Genomic DNA, 21,641 nt, shown 5'->3' with positions numbered 1-21,641 from the left:
AATGAATCATCAATCATATATACTTGCAGCATCACCCAACACCAACCTGTTTCTTCTCCACAAATATGTCCTGTTCCACAGCCCTCTTCTCCATCCTCTCTTCCTCGACCCTCTTCTCCAACATGTCCACAGGCCTGGACTCCTTGGTTTTCAGTCTGTTCTTGTTGGACATCTGCATAATGGTGCTGACCAGGTCGCCAGGATTGGACTGAGCATTCACCTTGTTGATGAAGCTATCAATGGCGCTGACCGTCAATAAGGCACTGTTGTCCGTGATGCTGTGGTCGCTGTCCCTGGACGACTGACCGCTTGACCCTGACAGACGGTCACTACCCATGTGTTGATTACCCTCTGTTGGGATCAGCTGTTTCGGCTGCTGACGTATAGGAGAAGAGCTAGCACTTGAAGGTTTTGGTGTGGTCATCTCGTCAATTGTGAATGTACTGTCTCTCTCACCGAGTATTGTTTTCTCTCCTGTAAAGAAAAGCAGACTCTCAATGGGATTCAAATTCATTCAAGAGTGAGTGAGTGAGTGAGTGAGTTGAGTTTAACGCCGCTTTTATCAGTATTCCAGTTATATCACGGCCTGTCAGCTTAATGTGGGAGGAAAGCCCGAAGTGATGCAGATCTCAGACATTTACCACTTTGGTGAAACCCACGAGCACAGGTATGGTGCTGACAAACCTAGAAATATAATCGGGGTGAACTGGGATTCGAACCCACAATCATAGGTTTCTGGCGTGCCCAAGGGACGCAACTCTTCACAGCGAAATTCATTCAAGAGATAATGCTACTGGATATATAGCGCTTGGCACTGACCAAGATTTGTCAGTGGTCCAAAGGACCAGCACAAAAGACATCTACTGTCCTGTCGGATCTCTACTTGACACAATGGTGCTAGAAGTAACTGAGTTTAGACTCTATCGCTGATTTCAAAAGTCGTACAAACTTAAATTACCTTGTTCGTCCCCAAAATAACACTAGACCACCGGACCATCATTTATTTAATTTTACTGGTCCTAAAGAAAATATACTAGACTCGGACCAGTGGACCAGTGTTAGTGTCAAGCAGTGTGAGTGAGTGAGTGAGTGAGGTTTTACGCCGCTTTTAGCAATATTCCAGCAATATTCCAGCAATATCACGGCGGGGGACACCAGAAATGGGCTTCACACATTGTACCGATGTCGGGAATCGAACCCGGGTCTTCGGCCTGACGAGCTAACGCTTTAACCACTAGGCTACCCGACCGCCCCGAGTGTGAGTGAGGGGAGTGAGGGGAGTGACATGGGAGAGGTGGGCAAGGTGAGTGAGTGAGTGAGTGAAAGAGGTGGGAGGGGAGTTTGTGTGAGTGGTTGAGGAGGGTGAGTGAGTGAGAGAGAGAGAGACCGAGTGAGTGAGTGTGAGAGTGAGTGAGAGAGACCGAGAGACCAAGTGAGTGAGTGAGTGAGTGAGTGAGTGAGTGAGTGAGTGGGTGCGGTGGTAGAGTGAAAGAGTGAGTGTTGAGGAGGGTGAGGTGGGTGAGTGAGTGAGAGAGAGAGACAGAGTGAGTGAGTGAGATAGAGTGAAAGAGTGAGTGAGATAGAGTGTCAGAGTGAGTGAGATAGAGTGTCAGAGTGAGTGAGATAGAGTGTCAGAGTGAGTGAGTGAGACCGAGAGAGGCCAAGTGAGTGAGTGAGTGGAGAAAGTGTATGAGGTGGGTGAGTGGATGAGTGAGTGAGTGAGTGAGTGAGTGAGTGAGTGAGTGAGTGAGTGAGTGAGTGAGTGAGTGAGTGAGGCCTACCTTCATCTTCATTCCCCACACCAGCTGTTCTCATGTCTGAGGGCTGACTCGGGGTGGGGGAGGTGTCGATCAGGGCTACAGGTCGGCGGTTACCAGGTGGGGTCTTCACCAACATCCCAAACTCAGGCTGCGTACAAGAGGAGAATCAGTGGTGATATCATCATGGAGTTATAGACCAATATTTGTGTAAGCTTTGACAGATATGGCATTTCATCAACAATCTTGTGGCACTGATTTGGATAACTTTGAATAGTTATAAAATTTTTAACTTTTTAAAACAACTTTATGGATATCAACTTCTGGATTATTGCATAAACCGACATTACGATGTAGATTCTTACACCATCATCAAGCTGGAGAAATGTTTTGCATTTCTCTATACAAAATTCCTTTGGCCACACATATTCTTTCCAATTTATTATGTGAAAAATCCTGTTCAGCAGATAGATGTTCTTCCACATCTGAAACTGTATTAGGTCATCTTTGTTTAGTCTCATTAACCCATTGTATGCACGTTGTATTTCGTTTTGAACACATACGTTTGTATTTGGTTGAAGTAACAGAATAGCACTTTTCAGATAATTCTTATCCTACTTTTCATCGTTAAACCAACTTTTTTCATCCGTAAACCAACTTCATAAGAAAAGCCTTGCTTTATCAACCACTAGCACTGAAACCTTATGTTGTGATCCCAACTGAGTGGGCCTACCCGGGGGTGCCTTGGATCCCCCTCAAGAGTCCCCAGCACCTCCGTCCGCGTGGCCCAATACTGCCCGATGGAGATGCGCAGGAAGGCGTCGGCGCTGAAGTTGTCCCAGCGTGACGTGGAGTTAGCGATGACATCTCGGTATTGGGCCTGGGACATGTTATCATCCTGGCAACAGAACATTATTATTAGAAACCTAGGCTATAGGGGAATGAGGGAATCTTGTTTGTTTTTTAAGGGGAAGTCAAGACGGGAAGTCAGGACAGGGATATTGAAAGTGACCCAAGTCCAGTCATGTTGCTAGAGACAAATGTCGCTTGGGTATTTTCATGATTTTAGGAAATTTTTAAAGGATTTTCTAGTATATCATTACCCATTGAAAGATAGCTTCAGGACCCTTTGGATGACAATCAGCATGATCAGTCAATGTCAAACTAAAAGCAGCCGTAAAACACACTGATCTGAAAACCTGAATGTCATTTGGACATTTTCAAGATTTTAACAAATTTTGGTACAGCTTTCTTCTTTTATAAGTCTGTGCCAAAACGTTTTGTGGTCACCTTGCATTTTAGCATTATTTTCAGCAGATTTCAGTCTTAGTTTAAGGACTAGTATCAGCTGATCTTACTGGACCAGAGGAAAGTTTACTGGACTTGGTCACAAGGTTCTCACCATCCAACTAAATAACCCGCCTTTACACAGAATCGACAGTAGGTATTTCGTGACATTGACACTAATCAGCAACAATCCAGATGGTAGCATCGGAGTATAAATATTCAGCTTAGACAAGAGTAGGGAGACCAGGAAAAAGCTCAATGACATCAAAGAACAAGATCACATCCAATCAGTCTGATTACTTGATATGTGCTAGAACATCAACCTTAAATGTCTGGATAATAATTTCCATAAATTAAACACATAGTGAAATGTAAGATGGAGTTCTCCATATTGCGAATCATATCAGCTCGACATATCAAGAATCAGTTTCAGACTAACCTGCATGAAGATATTCTCCTTTTCAAATTCAGCTTCATCAGCATCCAACATAGCTTTTCCGTGATCTGAGGAGAAACAGCACACAAAACATGAGCCATGACCATCCGCACCTTGAGTAGTGAGTGATTGGTTGGTTGGTTGGTTCGTTGTTTAACGCCGCACTCAGCAATATTCCAGCTATATGATGGCGGTCTGTTAATAATCGAGTCTGGACCAGACAATCCAGTGATTAATATCAAGAACATCGATCCACACAATTTGGATCGATTACATGTATCAACCAAGTCAGCGAGCCTGACCCCCCGATCCTGTTAGTCGCCTTTTACGACAAGCATAGTCGCCTTTTACGGCAAGTATGGGTTGCTGAAGACCTATTCTACCCCGAAATCTTCATGGGTCGAGTGAGTGAGTGAGTTGGGTTTTGACGCATTTTTTAACAGTATTCCAGTTACGTCATGGCATGTCAGCGTAATGTGGGAGGAACGCCCCAAGGTCGCAAACAAGCACAGGTATGGTGCTGACAAACCTACAAATACAACCAGGGGTGAACCAGTATTCGAACCCACAATCATAGGTTTCCGTTGTTCCTACGGACACAAATCTGCACAGTGAATTGCAGCATCTTGAGACGACTGGGCCACCCATGCCACTGAACGTTGGAGTGTGTCAGTACCCTATATCGCTGTGTATAAGGCGAGTTTTTTTCGTACCTAAAATGAGGGGGTTAAGAAGGGGGGTAGTCTTATACACGGAGTCGAAGATCTCACATTTTTTTCCACTGGCGATGTCAACCGGCGTCCGATAGCCAGCCCAGCATTTGACAATAAAACTTCGCATTTCGTCCTAAATAACTGTTCCAATAACTATTTCCATACGTAAACATGGTTCCTTGCATAAAGTTTAATAGTTTCTGCAAATAAAGTTGAAATGACCCTCGCCTCGATGCAGATTGTCAAACCAGCTGACACGGTAAAACAATCAACATCCGTGAGTAGAGAGCCGGAAGTACTGGTAAGCATTTGCATGTTGCACATGTGACCTAACATGTGATAACCGGTGAAGCTGAAATTAATTCCCGCTGTTTTTACAGTTGTATTAACAACTGTTGGAGACAGTGTGAATAAGTGATTGTGGAATAAACACGCTGAATGTGAAGCAAATATAAGCCTAGTTAGTTACAAAATAGTTAATTGGCGATTAAATTACTCACCATTGTCTCTTATATGTTATTACTTCATAAATGAATTTTATTTTACGGGCACCAATTTGGTGTTGTACCGTGTAAACACAAAATGGCAACATGTGCTGGAGTTACACACGCGACCATTCATCGTAGAAAAAACAACGCAAGATAAACAAATTTTTATTGCATATGTAAGGTTTGCGTGCGCACTTGTGATGTGCTTCATTCCAGGTCGTCTTATACACGGAGTATAGGATTTTGGGTTGATTTTGAAGGCGTGTACAGGGGGGTCGTCTTATACGTGGGGTCGCCTTATACACAGCGATATACGGTAAGTAAGGTTTTACACCACTTAAACAATATTCCAGCAATATCACGGCAGGGAACACCAGAAGTGGGCCTCACACATTGTACCCATGTCGGGAATCAAACCTAGATCTTTGGCATGACGAGTGAACGCTTTAACCACTAGGCTATCCCACCACCCCCATGTTCCGTTGGGAGTGACTAGGAGGTATTTCAGCTGGAGATTTTATCCCATCCTATGAAAATCTGCTGACGATACAATATACCCAGCTGTCAATGTCTACAATCCAACCATATTTGTTCAAGGTGTGCACATGAAACACAAAACAAGTGGTTCAGACAAAATCAGAAAGTGAACGTTGTTCAACCCTGCTGTCAACAATATTCCAGACATATCCCAGCATCCATTAAATAATCAAGTCTGGGCAAAATAAACCAGTAGTTGATGAACAATGTCCGGGGACTGACACACAATCAGCCAAGTCACTGAGCCCGACGACCTGACCACCTGAACCTACGTTTGACGGAAGAGAAGTGAGTGAGTGAGTGAGTGAGTCGGGTTTAACGCCGCTTTTAACAGTATTCCAGTTATATATCGTGGCGTGTCAGCTTAATATGGGACGAAAGCCCGAAGTGATGCAGGTCTTGGACGTTTACCACTTCGGTGATACACAGGTATGGTGCTGACAAACCTAGAAACATAATCGGGGCGAACCGGGATTCGAACCCACAATCATAGGTTTCTGGTGTGCCCAACGTAACTCTGCACAGCGAATCACGGCGCCTTAGACGACTGGGCCATCCGTGCCCCCCTTAAGAGAAGACTGAATAGATCGTTTGGTCAGGCTTGTTGAATTGATTCATTTCATGTCATCGTATCCCAACTGTAAGGATTGATGCTCATGACGTCAATCACTGTACTGTCTGATCCAGACACTACTACTTACAGACCACCACCATATAGCTGGAATATTGCGCATTACACAACAAGGGAACAAACAAATATATAATAGATAGGCCTGAAAATCCATGCTGAGAAACAACAACAAAAGAGGAAGAAGGCCGGATAAGATGCAAGGTAAGTGACCACACTAACAACTTGCCTACTCAGCTGTGATAAGTTACACATTCCAACTCAGCTTACCCAAATCAAAGAAGTCATCACCTTCCGGTACAGCAGCTTGTGTTTCATCCAGCTCGGCCTCCTCGGTGGTGAGGAGCTGCTTCTGCTCACAAGCCTCCTTCATCAGGGACTTGTGGAAGGCCAGGTCCGTCACACCCTCTCCATTCTTGTCATAGTACACCGGGGTGTAGTTGGCCACACCTTTTAACATGTAACAAGTACCTTGCAAGTGATTCCATTGTAGGGGTAGAACCTAACAGTTATAGTGAGTAAGTGAGTGAGTTGGGTTTAACGCCGCTTTTAACAGTATTCCAGTCATATCGCGGCGTGTCAGCTTAATGTGGGAGGAAAGCTGGAAGTGATGCAGGTCTCAGACGTTAACCACTTCGGTGAAACCCACGAGCACGGGTATGGTGCTGACAAACCTAGAAACATAATCGGGGCGAACCGGGATTCGAACCCACAATCATAGGTTTCTGGCATGCCAAGGGACGCAACTCTGCACAGCGAATTGCGGCGCCTTTGGCGACTGGGCCACCCGTGTCCCCCCCCCCCCCCAACAATTATAGTCCACTAGTCCTTACAATGATAACATAGAAAAACCCTTAAAATTGGCAAATTTCTACTAGTCCTTATGATACCTTAACTATTGGACAGATCGGTAAGGACTATAGGACTAGTGCCGATTTCTAGCGCTACCATTGCATGTAATTGGCATCATTGACTCAAAACTCACATAGAATGCAAACACAGAATATATATTACAAAAAATGTCTTTCATCGTAGAAGAAAAAAAAGTCAGCTTAACAACTAAAGAAGGTGGCAAAGATGAGGCAACCTCATACATACCCCTGTTTTCGGAATCTCCCAAAATCTCAATCATCAACACATGTACCATGTGTAACTATGTTCTTGTCAAACAGAGGAACACGAAGGCAGCAACCTTCCTACCATGAGCCAGTCAAAGAACTTAGAATGTAATACAGTGTGTCAGTATAATGTGGGAGAAGAGCTACCATTTTGGTGAACCATGACATGATGCCAACAGACCATGAATCATTCCTGGGACAAATCTGGCATCTGACATAAGAATCAGCAGAGCCTGTCATGGCCAAGGGAGACAACTGTACACAGTCACCTTGTGGTGAGTGAGTGAGTGAGTATGGTTTTACGCCGCTTTTAGCAATATTCCAGCAATATCACGGCGGGGGACACCAGAAATGGGCTTCACACATTGTACCCATGTCGGGAATAGAACCCGGGTCTTCGGCATGACGAGCAAACGCTTTAACCACTAGGCTACCCGACCACCCCAACCTTGTGGTGCACTGGACACATGGCAACTCCTATTATGGTTCCATTTGTGCCGGTACCAGCATTAGGAACTTATTAGTGTTTTTATTTTATTACCTTGTATTTTCATCCCCGACCTAAGTGTAAAGTTACCTTCATCACCTGCACCACCAACCTGTCCCCATTACTCTTCCCTCATCACTCACCAGCAGTCTCCTTGACCCTGACATCCGCAGTAGCACTTGACTCGACTGGTCCTGATGATTCAGCTGCCGTGGCTCCTTGTGCCTCTCCCCCCAGAGGATGACCCACCCCACCATCCTCACCATGGGGCAGGGAGTCATGACGAGACAGAGCTCTTGCACTGTTCATCGATTGACGATCCATTCCTGTTTCAAAACTCTGACCAAGGCCTGAGCTTGATACGGACTGGTTGCCTCCGATTGGCTGGTGGGTGTTTTTATCTGACCAATCAGGAGGGCTGGCATGTCCTGACTGATGAAGTTGTACAGAGGCATTCAAGCCAAAAGATCCCATTGATGAGTTGAAAGCAGCAAAGGGATCCTTAACCTGGATAAATGGAAGAATGGAAAATTCAAGGGAATGGCTATTTCATATTTTTAATTTGAGGACAGGAAGCGCCTTTCCCTCAAATTACTGCTAACCATGATAGAGCCTCATAATCACTTTGGTCTATTATTGATTCTGGTTTCAACCAGAAACAACCTTTCAGATGGTCCTGACCACTTTGAGTGAATGAGGGTTCGCTGAACTTTAGATTTACGCTTGTTAAAAGAATCATTGAGGGAGGTGACGTGAAATGGGGTTTAACATCACATTCAAGATTATTTCCCGTACATAGCGATGTGCATGCATGTGAGTGTGTCTGTCTGGCTGGCCGCTTGTGCTTGTGCAGACATATGCCGGTTTTATAGTGCCAGCCCACCGAGATACTATTGGTCTGTTCACCCCACTCAGAAACTTTATACTGTCTCTGAGCCGACCAGTTCTTGTTTTATCCCCTTAATGCTGAGTCCCCTTCAGTGTAACAGCTATCTTTTGGTATGATGCAACCAGGTAATGAAACCAACAACATTTTGCTCTCCGAGCAGACACTATCCACTTATCTCATCCAAGTATAGAATACGTTGAAAACGCATATTCCATTTTTTTTAATATTTGGCAAAATGGCAACAAAAATTAAAAAAAGTTCTGGGTACTTAGGCATGAGATAATAAAACACAACAATGTGTGGAGATGGACTTACGCACAAAAACACTTCTTTTCTCATTTCGAGTTAAAGTGGATTATGCGTTTTCAAAGTCTTTCAGAGTACAAACTGATTATCATACCACAATGTTTTAACCCTACCTCTGGGAAATCATCAGCATTGAATCCTGATGCGTCCAGCCTTGGCCCCTGTTCCTGGGTGTTGGCGGTGTTGATGCCGCTGTCCTGGGACGTGTTGGGCTGACCAGACAGGAACATGTCCTCGATGTTGAAGGAGCTGGCGTTGAGGGGCACCTGCTGGGAGAGGGTGTCACTGAACCGCATTGACTGACCCACGGGGGCCAGGAATCGGGACTGCAGCCTCGAGTCCTCCATGTCATTCCTCAGTGTATTGGCCTGAAGAATAGGGGGTCAAGATAATGAGGTGACCTTTCTTGGATACTCTATCATAAAGTTAGTCTTCAGTTTAACGGCCTGAATAACAGCGATCTTGATAATGATGTGACCACTCTTGGATACTCTATCATAAAGTTAGTCTTCAGTTTAACGGCCTGAATAACAGCGATCTTGATAATGATGTGACCACTCTTGGATACTCTATCATAAAGTTAGTCTTCAGTTTAACGGCCTGAATAACAGCGATCTTGATAATGATGTGACCACTCTTGGATACTCTATCATAAAGTTAGTCTTCAGTTTAACGGCCTGAATAACAGCGATCTTGATAATGATGTGACCACTCTTGGATACTCTATCATAAAGTTAGTCTTCAGTTTAACGGCCTGAATAACAGCGATCTTGATAATGATGTGACCACTCTTGGATACTCTATCATAAAGTTAGTCTTCAGTTTAACGGCCTGAATAACATGTCGGGAATCAAACCCAGGTCTTCGGCATGACAAGCGAACCACAAGGCTACCCAACCGCCCCTGGTACATGAACAAAGCCTCTGGGCTAACAAACCTAGGAGAAAAGTTTTACAACTACAGTGATGGGCAAAGCTGAAGCCTAGAAACTCCCAGACAGATGTCGAGTTTCACCAAGCACTGTCAACCATCCACATGCCTATTGTGCCATGAGTGCTGCTTCACTTCACCTGATGTTGTGAATGATGTATCAATGACTGTGTGTTCATTCTGCATGTACTGAGTCACTGATAGACTTACCAGGTAGTTCTGGCCATCCTCCATTGTTGAGAATCTGTCAATGCCAGCTACGGAATTGTTGTCACCATTAGTGGAAGCAAACTCATCTCTGGACAACAGGTCATCTCCCATTGGTCGCACTCTGGCTTCCTGAAAGTGAAGAAAATATGCAGCCTTAACAGTGTTTCCAGTTTATAGGGACCAGAATAAGAAGATATTGAACAATTGGATCACCTCAGGGTCTCAAAGTAATGCAGGTATTTGTCAAAGTGGTAGTCATCTTAGACTGGCATTGATTCTGTTATATTTCGACTGTTTGATTCATCAAATCCAGTAACTTTTCCCCGTAAAATATGTTAACTGTCTGATATTTACTGCTTGTTATGTTCTCAAATTACGTCACACATGAGTGAGTGAGTGAGTATGGTTTTACGCCGCTTTTAGCAATATTCCAGCAATATCACGGCGGGGGACACCAGAAATGGGCTTCACACATTGTACCAATGTAGGGAATCGAACCCGGGTCTTCGGCGTGACGAGCGAACGCTTTAACCACTAGGCTACCCGACCGCCCCACGTCACACATGACCTAGTCAGATAATGTCAACATATCCCAATTCAAGTTAAAATAGGTTACAGGTATGAGTGAGTGAGTGGGTGAGTATGGATTTACGCCGCTTTAAGCAATATTCCAGCAATATGACGGTAGCGGACACCAGAAATGGGCTTCACACATTGCACCCATGTGGGTAACCAAACCCAGGCCCCCGCCCCAAGTGTGTTCTGGCACAACAGAAGTGCTGAAGTAACAAAGATTGATGAAACTACCCCAATGAAAGCAAAGTCACCAATTTGAGAACAGAAATTCCTCTGTGTTATTCCGACTTTCATTATCCATCCCCGGTTATTTGTTCCATTTACATATACTCTTAATGGAAAGAATATATACTGTAGGGCCATACGCTAATTACAACAACTAAAAGAGTATACCCTTTTTCTACCAGATTGACCATTCTGACAGTCTTGTTATTACCATCCGTCAATATCCGCTATGTAAATTGTTTGATAGGCATTACTTAGAAGTTATCAAGGATGACAGCTATATACCGATGAACAAAACAGCTGATCTAGCATAAGCAACACTGTAAGAGTGAGATGACACACAATCAACCAGGTCACATGACCACCTCATCCTCAGAATAGTTTTTTTTATAAAAAGAGAGACGCTGTTCTTTTTCAATATAAATTTATTACCCATAATAAAATCGTTTGTCAACTTGTACAAATATCACTTCACGTGCACCAGTGAATTGTTAGTTCATCGGAACAGCATTGTCATTCAAATCTTATTGTGACGTAAGGTCAGAATGACGTGACACAAGCAACAATGAAGACGGCGGTCGTGATTGATGCATTTTTCTAAAGGGGAGCTCAAAAGGATTAAGAAGTAATGGGTAATAGAAAAATTATTAGACATGCATGTGTGTCATACTGATTTTACAAAACTTGTGCAAGAATTCATGTATTACCCTCACTTTTGTTCGGCACATATCCTTCAAATTCATGTCCAATAATTCCATTAACTTACTGCATCAGGCATGTAGATTTTAGATTTCACCAATTAGTTATCAAATTTATAAACCTACTGCCACTTTTGCCTATAGTATTGCAGGTATCTTCCTATCTCATTGTAACCTTGTGAGAGTTACTACTTCAAGTGAGACCTGCCGAGAGGTTTTACATTTTCAACCAAATACGAGGAGTGTTTAAACCACAACATCACATGATTCAATATCAGCATCACAAGGATCACTCAGGTATCAATTTGCTGACTTGATGTAGTTGAACAAATGAGCTGCCTTACCTCTGGAAATGCATCTCCTTGGTCAAACTGCTGCCTGTAGACTTGACCGTGTGCAAACCTGTGGGGCAGGGAGTGGTTCTGCTGGGATCCAACTTGTCCATCACTAGAACAATAAACGTCAGACATAAAGCATAACGTTACTTTGGTTTTACTCCTATCTCAGCAATTTTCCAGTCATATCATGGCAATGGACACCAAGTCTGGGCCCCGTTTCACAAAGCAATCAAAGCACATAAGACATACTTTATCAAACATTTATATCAGTCGTACCGCTAAGATGATCGTAATTCCTATACATTATCATAGACTTACGTGAGTTGTAGCACCAAGATGACCATAACTCTCATACTCTAACACTTACGTTAGTCGGAGCTCTAAGAGTTCGGATCTCCTAATCATCGCGCTAATATGATCAAAAGTCCCCTACTTTAACAGATTTACGTTAGTCGTAGGGCTAAGATGATCGCAACTCCTATGCTTTATCATAGACTGAGGTTAGTCGTAGCGGGAAGATGATCATAACTCCAATACTTTAATAGATGTCGGTAATTGTAGCGCTAAGATGGTCTTCACACATGGTGCCAATGTGAGCATCAATCCAGGGCTATCAGTATTACATGCAATAGCAATAACCTCTAACACCCCTAAATACAACTGACTCATAGTAAATATGATTTGGTGGCAAAAGTGAAATTTTGGCAAGTTACCCCAATAATCACTGGAAAGATTACCTTTCTGAGCCACTGCTGCCATCCCCACCCCCTCCTCCATCCCCGGGGACAGGGGAGGTAACCACGTCCCCCTCAGCGGACTGTCTCAGCATCATGGAGAACTGGCTCCTCTCATCTTGCTGCCCCTCAAGGCCTGGGCGGGGCACCTGCCTACTGGGTGGGTCTTCCTCATCAAGGGCCAGACTCTGGAGTCAGGTTATAGACAGTCAACACAAGCTTAGTCAGTCAGTGAGATGTCAGGTTTGTTTGTTGTTTAACAACGCACTCAGCAATATTCCAGGCATATCCCGATGGCCTGTAATCAGAGTCTGGACCAGACAATGCACTGACAAGTGATCAACATTGTCAGAAATGATCCCTGCCGTTGGTGTAAGATGACACACAATCAACCAAGTCACCGAGCCTGACCATCCGGTCAATCTCCATTTAGGACCAGCATAGTTGTAAAGGAGCACTTTTAACCCGAAATTCCAAGAGATATTAGGTCTTGCAACTTACTTTCTGTATAACTGGGTTTTTTTCTCAAAAAGTCATTTTATATATTTAAGAATTAAATAATTAAAAAAGAAAATCAAAAAGAGTTCACCACGTAAGTCAACTCTAGTTCAGGTGAAGTAACTTATCAATTTGTGATCAAATTGTTCAGAACCATGTAACATGGTCTAATTTTGCTTCAACTGACTCATCAGGTCCAAGAAAATATCTGAACATTAAGCAAGCTATTTCTACCTGACACAGTCATAATGCACTTGCTATCTCCCTACCTGTCTGGCTGCCTCTAGTTCATCATCAGTGTCGATCTCACTCCCGTCTCCGCTGCGATACTGCCTCCTCAGCTGGGATAGAGAACTAGGACCACTGAAGTCTCCTGGAAGACAGACACTCACTCACAGACTTGACAATCGGACAATCCTCGGATTAACTTGCTCTGTTAAGAGACTGGTTACTGTACAAAAAACTTCAGGAACCGGCTGATATTTTGGGTTTGCAAAACTACTTGACTAATCCAAAAAATATGTCACGAAAAATTACAGATGAAAACTTGTGAAAGACGAATCTGTCCACATGAAAACAAACAAAACCTACTAAGGTTTCTCTTAAAAGCATATATGGAGAACAGAACTCCACAATTGCTAGCATATGTCCACTCAGTTAAGACTGGAATGTCATTGCCTTTTCAAGCCCATGTGAACAGTTCCCATCATGAAAGAAATTCTTGAAAAATAAAACACTCTGATTTAGTCTTTTAAATTAGGCAGACAGGAGGGATACCATATCTTTGATGTTCACCACTTTGAAGAATCAAACCAAAGATAATAATCAGGGTACTGCCATTATCAGCAAATGCTGACAGCAAGGGGACACAACTCTGGGTTGGCAGCCCTGAGTGTGCTGACTTAACCACTGGTACAATTCAGCAAGAGGACAAGCACCTGCATTACTGTGAGCCCCTGAAGTGATCCCACTGTTATCTGGCCTGTAGTTGCTCTGATGTCTGTAACTATCTGCCCCGTCTCCAGTGTCATGTAAAGGGGGCACAGGGCTTGGGCGGAAATATTTCATGTCAAGGCCTGCAAATAAATTTTGTTTCAAAATACCAACTGCAAATGATTAGTCCTAAACAAGATGAAAGAATCTCTTAACATACACAGCTATGACATATATTGAAATCAACAGGAAAATAAAATTTGCAAACACAAATCTTGTGCTGGAATATGGCAAGTCATGTTTTCAGCACAATTTTGCCAAATAATAAAACTGCATCTTGTTTGAGTAATCATGTAATTCAGTAGAACTCACCAACAGACACGTCATTGACGCTTTTCCTTGAAGACACAAGTCCATCATCTTCCTCGGACTCCTGACCTTCACCTTGGCCATGTTCATCATCCTCTTCCAAGGAGGGACTTCCTTCGTTCACTTTTCTCTCCATCTCTAAAAAATCACTTAAGTCTGTCTGACCAAATAACGAGGGTTTCTTGCTTTCGTTGTCTTCATCTGACAAATCTGACACTTCAATATCGCTGAAGTCTTCATCTAACATCTTCAATTCATCTTCTTCAAACTGAACATCCAGGATGCTCTGCTCCATCTCTGATGTTTCAGCAACCTCAGTTAAGCCTCCGCCATTAAACAAGCATGTGTTGGTCCCTCCTCGTCTAGCAGTAGCTGGTTCTTCGCGATCTGTTGGCCTCTTTTTGACAGTGTCGACAACATGGCTGATGCCTATTGGTGGGTCTTTCGAGTCTTGTTTCGACCAATCAGCGGAATCCACAGAGTCTTTGAACGATCCTGGAAGTGAGTAGGACTGCTTTTCCATGTTGGCCTGGGTCAAGGTTACAGGAAGCAGACTTGCCGACAGATCTGTGAAGTAAGCAGGTCCAATGGTGAATAAGCAATAATTACTGATATGGAAATGTGATAACCCATGACAAATTGGAGCTTTTGGGAGCTTGTCGCAGTACTTCCTAATCAGGTCTTTAAAAAAAGACAGCCAATGGCCCTATTGCTCCCTGTCTCAAACTGTATTTGTATATTGCTAACACGACACTTAGCAATATGCCAGTTTTATGGCAGTGGTCTGTAAATAATAGTCCGGACACATAATTCAGTGATTGACATCATAAGCATCTATCTACGCAATTGGGATATGATGGTATGCATCAACCATGTGCATGTTAGTCGCCTCTGGGTTCCTGAATAATTCTAACCCAAATCTCCACTGGGTGTCTTTGTGTATTGACGAGGGAAGATGCATGTTTGTACAAACATCAACTTATCCAGCACATACAGAGTTAAATCAAGATCATGAATCCTTAGAGCCTTAGGGACCCCTACTCACTCCAATTATGGGGCACCCTAAAAGGCTCCATGTCCTCCAAAAATGTTCAACAAATAATGAAATTACCAAAACGATGTTGTCTCAGACAGGTTGGATAGTCTTAAATAGAAGTCTAGCAATCAACCATCTAACAAAGTTACTTGTTGAAAACATTCTTTCCGAAAAGTTCTTGAGTTTGGTTTTCAATTCAACCAACCCAGCCCAGCATGTAACTAAAATCGTGGTCAACCCCACAAACACTCTCGAATGAAGAGGGATGTTGGGGTAGCTTAGCGGTTAAAGCATTCGCTCTTTACGCCAAAGTGAGCGAGTGAGTATGGTTTTACACCGCTTTTAGCAATATTCCAGCAATATCCCGGCGGGGAACACCAGAAATGGGCTTCACACATCGTACCCATGTCGGGTAACCACTTGCTTTAACCACTAGGCAACCAGACCGCCCCCTTTACTCCAAAGACCTGGGTTCGATTCTCCACATGGGTACATGTGGAGCCCATTCTGGAGTTGCCTGCCATGATGTATCAGGAATATTGCTTGAATGACGAAAGCATAGCCTTGTGTTACATACTTTGAGAAAGGTAGGATGGAAATGTAAACATACGTTGCTGATGGACAATGTTTTCTCATATGGCTCACATCAAACAGAAATCGGACACCCTAAATCTAAACATGATAAAGATCATACAACTAGTATTGTCCATATATACTTTTTATAGTAAAAACTGCTAACAACGTCTTCATTGTTTGTGACAACATATTAGGGCTACTTCTTGACCCTCATCAGGTGAATGAAGTTTCATTGAGTAAGTGAGTGAGTTGGGTTTAACGCCGCTTTTAACAGTATTCCAGTTATATCGCGGCGTGTCAGCTTAATGTGGGAGGAAAGCCCGAAGTGATGCAGGTCTCAGACGTTTACCACTTCGGTGAAACCCACGAGCACTGGTATGGTGCTAACAAACCTAGAAACATAATCGAACCTACAACCATAGGTTTCTGGCGTGCCCAAGGGACGCAACTCTGCACAGCGAATCGTGGCGCCTTAGTTTCATCGCCAGATTAAAAGTTCACTGTGGCTATTGTTAGCATAACACTCAGTCAAGCTGAAATAGTATTTATCTTTTAGCTCTATGCTAGAGAGTAATGTTACAATCAAACTCAAATTATTTCTTGCAGCATGCTTACTACTGAGACATTCTTATTTAACTTTACAAAACAACACACTGCAGCGAAACACAATGAAAATGCAACTTTCATGTTCCTCGAAAAATGATACTTTCATGTTCCCTGATATATTTAATTAGTATTATCATGATTATATCAATTGTTTCAGTTAGAAAAAGTAATAGTGATGATATTTTCCCAATGTTTACAGTTTCTATAGGAAGTTGTTTATGGTACTCGACCCCCAAATTGGAATTTGGGTCAAAGGTCATGCGACAATTCCAATCACTCCAGCCAATCAGAAATCAGTCACTTCACAATCAAAATGTGTCATCAAAATCAGAAGAGAATAAAATCACATTGAAACTTATTGTAATCGGTAGTCCATTCAAATTGTGTTTCAGTATGTTTTCACAAGTTATACTCTCAGACTCATGCATGATGCTTTAGAGAAAAAGATTGAAAAAGAGTGAAAAAAGATTTTCTGATCCTATTTAATGCAGTGCATCATGATATATAGGATGATAACAAGATGATGAAGGAAACTATCACAGCATCAAAGGCCTGTGCTTAAATGCTCTCCCACAATGACAATACAACATGTATGAAAATAATGAGGTCTTGATAACAACATGGATATACAACTCAAAAGAAGTTAAACATGTTAAAGAACACTTGATTTCTTCATATGACTATAGTCAATCTGTCATGGCTGGTGGGTATTGCAACACTGAGCCTTCCAATTGTGGTTCAATTGTGGTTGGTCCTTAACTTGTCATGAGCAGTATTTATTTCACTGATGACAGGACAAACAAGCATGAAATTTTTTTTTTAAATCCCAAACTATCAAAAGGCACCAGTTCACCATGAGACCTAAATATGTGCCAAGTTTGGTTAAGATATCTCTCATGGTTTTGGGGTTCTGTTCCGAAAACAAAACATGACGGATGGACAGCACCCATTCCTATATCCCCCTTCCACTTTGTGGCAGGTGTTAATAAAGTGGAAGAGATTTAATGGAGGCGATTGGGTCCAGGGTACTTATCATCATGGAATGATTGGTTGGTTTGTTGTGTAACGCCGCACTCAGCAATATTCCAGCTAATGACGGCGGTCTGTAAATAATCGAGTCTGGACCAGACAATCCAGTGATTAATTTCATAAGCTTCGATCCACGCAATTGGGATCGATGACATGCATCAACCAAGTCAGCGAGCCTGACCACCCGATCCCGTTAGTCGCCTTTTACGACAAGCATAGTCGCCTTTCATGTCAAGCATGGGTTCTGAAGACCTATTCTACCCCGGAATCTTCACGGGTCCATCACTGAATGAAGGTATAGTACAAATGATACTCAAGGAAGCACCTCATTATACAACACACACTGTACCACAAGGAATTACAAAGCATCATTCATGTCACTTGTTTGATGAATTCAAACAACCCTTAGACTTCATCTGAGTACCAATTCAACATAAAGTTTCATGCTTGCATTTTGTAAAAAATGATCTTGCTGCATAAAGAAGACAAGGGGAACAAAAACAAAGAACTATCAACATGAGATGACAGAACTCTACCAACACAGAACAGCTCTAAATGGTTCAAGCATCAGTCTCAAACTTCAGACAAACAATGAATCAGTACTTACCCAAAGGTAACAACTCATAGTCTGGGGAATTTTAAATACCAAGTTAAAAACATCATATAACATACATAACAGGAGGGTAACGATCTATCAAACTATCGGTATATCAATTATGACAATAGGAATTAAAAAGACAAAGGTATTGTCAATAGTATGCATAACAATTGACAGTTATAAATTAGTTGTGAACAAAACATAAATTATTCGTCAGAAGGCTCACTTTAATTTTCAAAACCTGCTGTGTGTTCATTAGCAAAGACTACAACTTCAGATTAGAGTTACTTCCCTTTGGTTTGGATGACTTTGACACAATACTACATTCATTTGTATTACACTGATTAAAATAACGATCAAGCCTTCAAGTTGGTTTATTAAAATCGCAATACCATTGCAATACTATCACAATAGTGAAAATAGCCACAATAGTCACACCTAAATAATAAATAAATAAAAAACACATAATCCTTAAACCAGAAAATAAGCCTGCTATCTATGATTAGACATAAATTTGAAACTGAAACTAATCAATCATTGATGCAATCAATAATTTGAACAACCCTATCCAATACCAAAGTGCACAAGGATAAACTATCCAAGCTGTCTAACACCACAAAAATATTGTTATTTATTACAGCCAACAAGCTCAGCACATAACTTTTCACATTCCATTCAGCCTTTCATTACCATGGTTACAGGCAAATGCACGGTGCACAGAAAGGTCACACAGATTACGTACCATTCAAGGCTTCTACTGGCAGGATTCCTAGGGAGGACCTTGCACTCAAATTGCCATGATATTCGTCCGAGTCCTCGTTTCTGTAAGCAGGAAACACAATAATTACTAAAGCTCAATAGTTCTATTTTGTCTAGTGTTGTACATCATGTATATAATCATGATAATAATACTTACACTGATTGGCACTCGATAAATCAATAACAAAAGTAGGCTTAAAGATTGTCTGAGAACATCGTGAGTGAGTGAGTGAATAAGGTTTTACGCCGCTTTTAGCAATATTCCAGCAATATCACGGCGGGGGACACCAGAAATGGGCTTCACACATTGTACCCATGTCGGGAATCGAACCCAGGTCTACGGCGTGACGAGCGAACGCTTTAACCACTAAGCTACCCGACCGCCCCGAGAACATCGTGAAACTCGGTGAGTGAGTTAACATTACTTCATGAAAAATCAAAAACAACAAATCTTGTGAGCAATATCACGACTTAATAATTATTATTTCTAAACACATATTAAAATGGTGTATACGTCTTTCATTAGAAACAATCCAAAAGAATTGGACAACTGAAAATCTCCATAGGAAGCTGTGGTTTTAACAAGACAAACCTGTCAATTTCATTTTTGGTTTTTGAAAATTCAATAAGGTTGACAGATTGTTTGGTCAATCCTTGGCTCTGGCCTCCTCCTGATGACTGGTCAAAGCCACCGAAGGAGAGTTTCATCCCTGGGTATTCATCCCTGGGTGTGGCCACAAGGGATGTCTCAGAAGAGGTAAGGAAAGATCCACGTGGATCTACACTTGACAGTTCTTTAAATCTGGAACACATGCAGGATGCCAGGAGTTAAATTCAACTGGTCACTGGCTCAATTCAGACCAGTGGTTTCAGAAACATATCTAGCTTTTGGGCATTAAGGAGAAACACAAATAGTCTTCCAGGTTTTCACTAGTTTCAGAACTATCACATCAGTGGTAGTGTCTAAACCTGAAATGTAGTAGATAAAATAGTGAGTGATGTGTTATGTCGCTTTTAGCAATATTCCAGCAATATCACTGCAGGGAACACCAGAAATGGGCTTCAAACATTGTACCCAGGAATCGAACCCAGTCTTCAACGTGATGAAATGCTTTAACCACTAGTCTAGGCTACCCGACCGCCCCTGAGATAAATTACCATAGATCTACCATCATGAACTACATCATCTTTATCATAGATAACACATCACCAACTAATTACACCAATAATCATAGAAATGTCTTTGGAGAGAGTTAATCATGTTAACATCAACAGTGTGCAAAACAGTGCATGAAAATTAAGGCTCCTTATCCAAACTCTGATGTAAGATGTTAAAGATTTAGGGGTCCCCAGATTCAAATACCACAGGTGCAAACCTCGAGGACCTCACCTAATTTTGAACACTGATCTACATAAGAACAAATGTAGTACACGCAGGGTTTTATCTTGGATTCCACATTAAGTGCCCTTAGCATGCTTAGCAAGCAAATTGGGAAAAATTCATGATATCGGTCAAAATTGGATTTCTTTAAATGTTATTTTCATACATCATGAGGAATTAGGAATTTGTACTGTCATTTGCTGCAGACTTGGGACCAAATAGCAGGTCTGGATTAATCCTAGTTCACATGACAAACTGTTGTAACGAAACAGTACTTTTAACAAAATGAACATGTTAGTTTGTCATTATAACATGCGAACCGAAGAGAGACAAGGTATTATAAATATATTCCTAATATATCTTTTTTTAAATAACTGAACACCTGCATTTACCATCTTTCATGTTCAAACAAAAGATCTGTAAATTATCCTGTAAGATACACCTAAACTTTACCACCACGTCAGACCTTACCTTTGCTGATCTCTGGCTACAGTGGAAGCTGCAACAGGGGCTGGGGGAGCTCCCAGTGTCTGGTTGTCAATGGACTGACGCATTCCCTGTGCAGCAACCATGCTGAAATCCTCACCAAGGTATAAGGAGTCCTGGGAATCCATTGCTTAGTTTTATCTGTAACCTGTTTCAAAATAATATTCATTGCAAATATGTATCGCCATCATAGAGAAAGGTGTTGTGCTGTGAATTTCAAACATGGCTGAACTGCTAAAGAAATATTCAATGTATTTTATGGGGGAGAGGATACCAAAAGAGTATAAAATTTTCTGCAAAGATTTCTGACTGTATACCATTTTTCATTATTCAACATCGAGACGATAGAATCAGTTAGCTAGTGAGCTATAACCAAAACATTTGAAGTGACAAATAACTTTTCAAACCAAATGTTACAACTAAAACAACCACAAATAACCGATGTTTTAGTGTATATGTGCAGCCCCCCACCCCCAGGCCTTTCAAAATATTTGAAGTGGATTTGTAAGGAAAGAAAGTGGGCTAACAGGTTTTTGTATTTACCTGAGACACCCTGACAATAACAAAAGTAACCCAGTGAAAGAGAAAAACGGACCCAAGTTACAAAATTCGGGCCATAAATTCAAAACAAAACTAATCCCAAGATCATACTGGGTGTGATGGTGAAATCACGCAAGGTCAGTGTTGGTGTGTCAACAGACATCTGCGCCCGGTGAACTGCCTTCTCCTTGAGTGAACAATTCGCCGACAATACATGTTTTGATAATTTCTCGAATTTCGCGGTACGTGACCGCTGGTTACTCATGATGTATTGTTTTGGTCTTCCACGGACAGAACAAAATGTTCACTTTCATTTGGGCGATAGAGTTTACTTGAATCAGCATGCAATAGCATTTCAAACGCATACTGACCATCAAGCGTAATTCATTGACACCATAAACTTTGCAAACATCAACTATTTTGAAAATCCGCCATTTTGCAGCAAAATGACACTACGTCAGGGCACGCAGAAT

At 42.0% G+C, this 21,641-nt stretch overlaps 1 protein-coding gene across 1 annotated transcript in view; it reads right to left on the bottom strand.

The window, feature by feature from the left end:
• The window catches only part of LOC124112489 (centrosomal protein of 192 kDa-like), a 59,182-nt gene extending 37,541 nt beyond the window's left edge, over nt 1-21,641 (bottom strand). Inside the window, exons 1-17 of the mRNA XM_048397548.1 lie at nt 21,540-21,641; nt 20,614-20,776; nt 19,354-19,563; nt 18,745-18,824; nt 14,161-14,724; nt 13,794-13,931; nt 13,125-13,228; nt 12,361-12,545; nt 11,630-11,732; nt 9,787-9,915; nt 8,760-9,014; nt 7,595-7,958; nt 6,117-6,296; nt 3,484-3,548; nt 2,491-2,655; nt 1,782-1,908; nt 47-474 (exon numbers count right to left, since the gene is read on the bottom strand). Coding sequence (XP_048253505.1) covers nt 47-474; nt 1,782-1,908; nt 2,491-2,655; nt 3,484-3,548; nt 6,117-6,296; nt 7,595-7,958; nt 8,760-9,014; nt 9,787-9,915; nt 11,630-11,732; nt 12,361-12,545; nt 13,125-13,228; nt 13,794-13,931; nt 14,161-14,724; nt 18,745-18,824; nt 19,354-19,563; nt 20,614-20,756 — 3,240 coding nt within the window. The 5' untranslated portion in view covers nt 20,757-20,776; nt 21,540-21,641. The remainder of the gene's footprint in view (nt 1-46; nt 475-1,781; nt 1,909-2,490; nt 2,656-3,483; nt 3,549-6,116; nt 6,297-7,594; nt 7,959-8,759; nt 9,015-9,786; nt 9,916-11,629; nt 11,733-12,360; nt 12,546-13,124; nt 13,229-13,793; nt 13,932-14,160; nt 14,725-18,744; nt 18,825-19,353; nt 19,564-20,613; nt 20,777-21,539) is intronic.

This window comes from Haliotis rufescens, unplaced genomic scaffold (genome assembly GCF_023055435.1).
Source record: "Haliotis rufescens isolate VD_foot unplaced genomic scaffold, xgHalRufe1.0.p SCAF_17, whole genome shotgun sequence".
NCBI classification, from domain to species: Eukaryota; Metazoa; Mollusca; class Gastropoda; order Lepetellida; family Haliotidae; genus Haliotis; species Haliotis rufescens.
The sequence above is the reverse complement of the archived record's forward strand: the minus strand, read 5'-3'. Positions and strand labels throughout refer to the sequence as shown.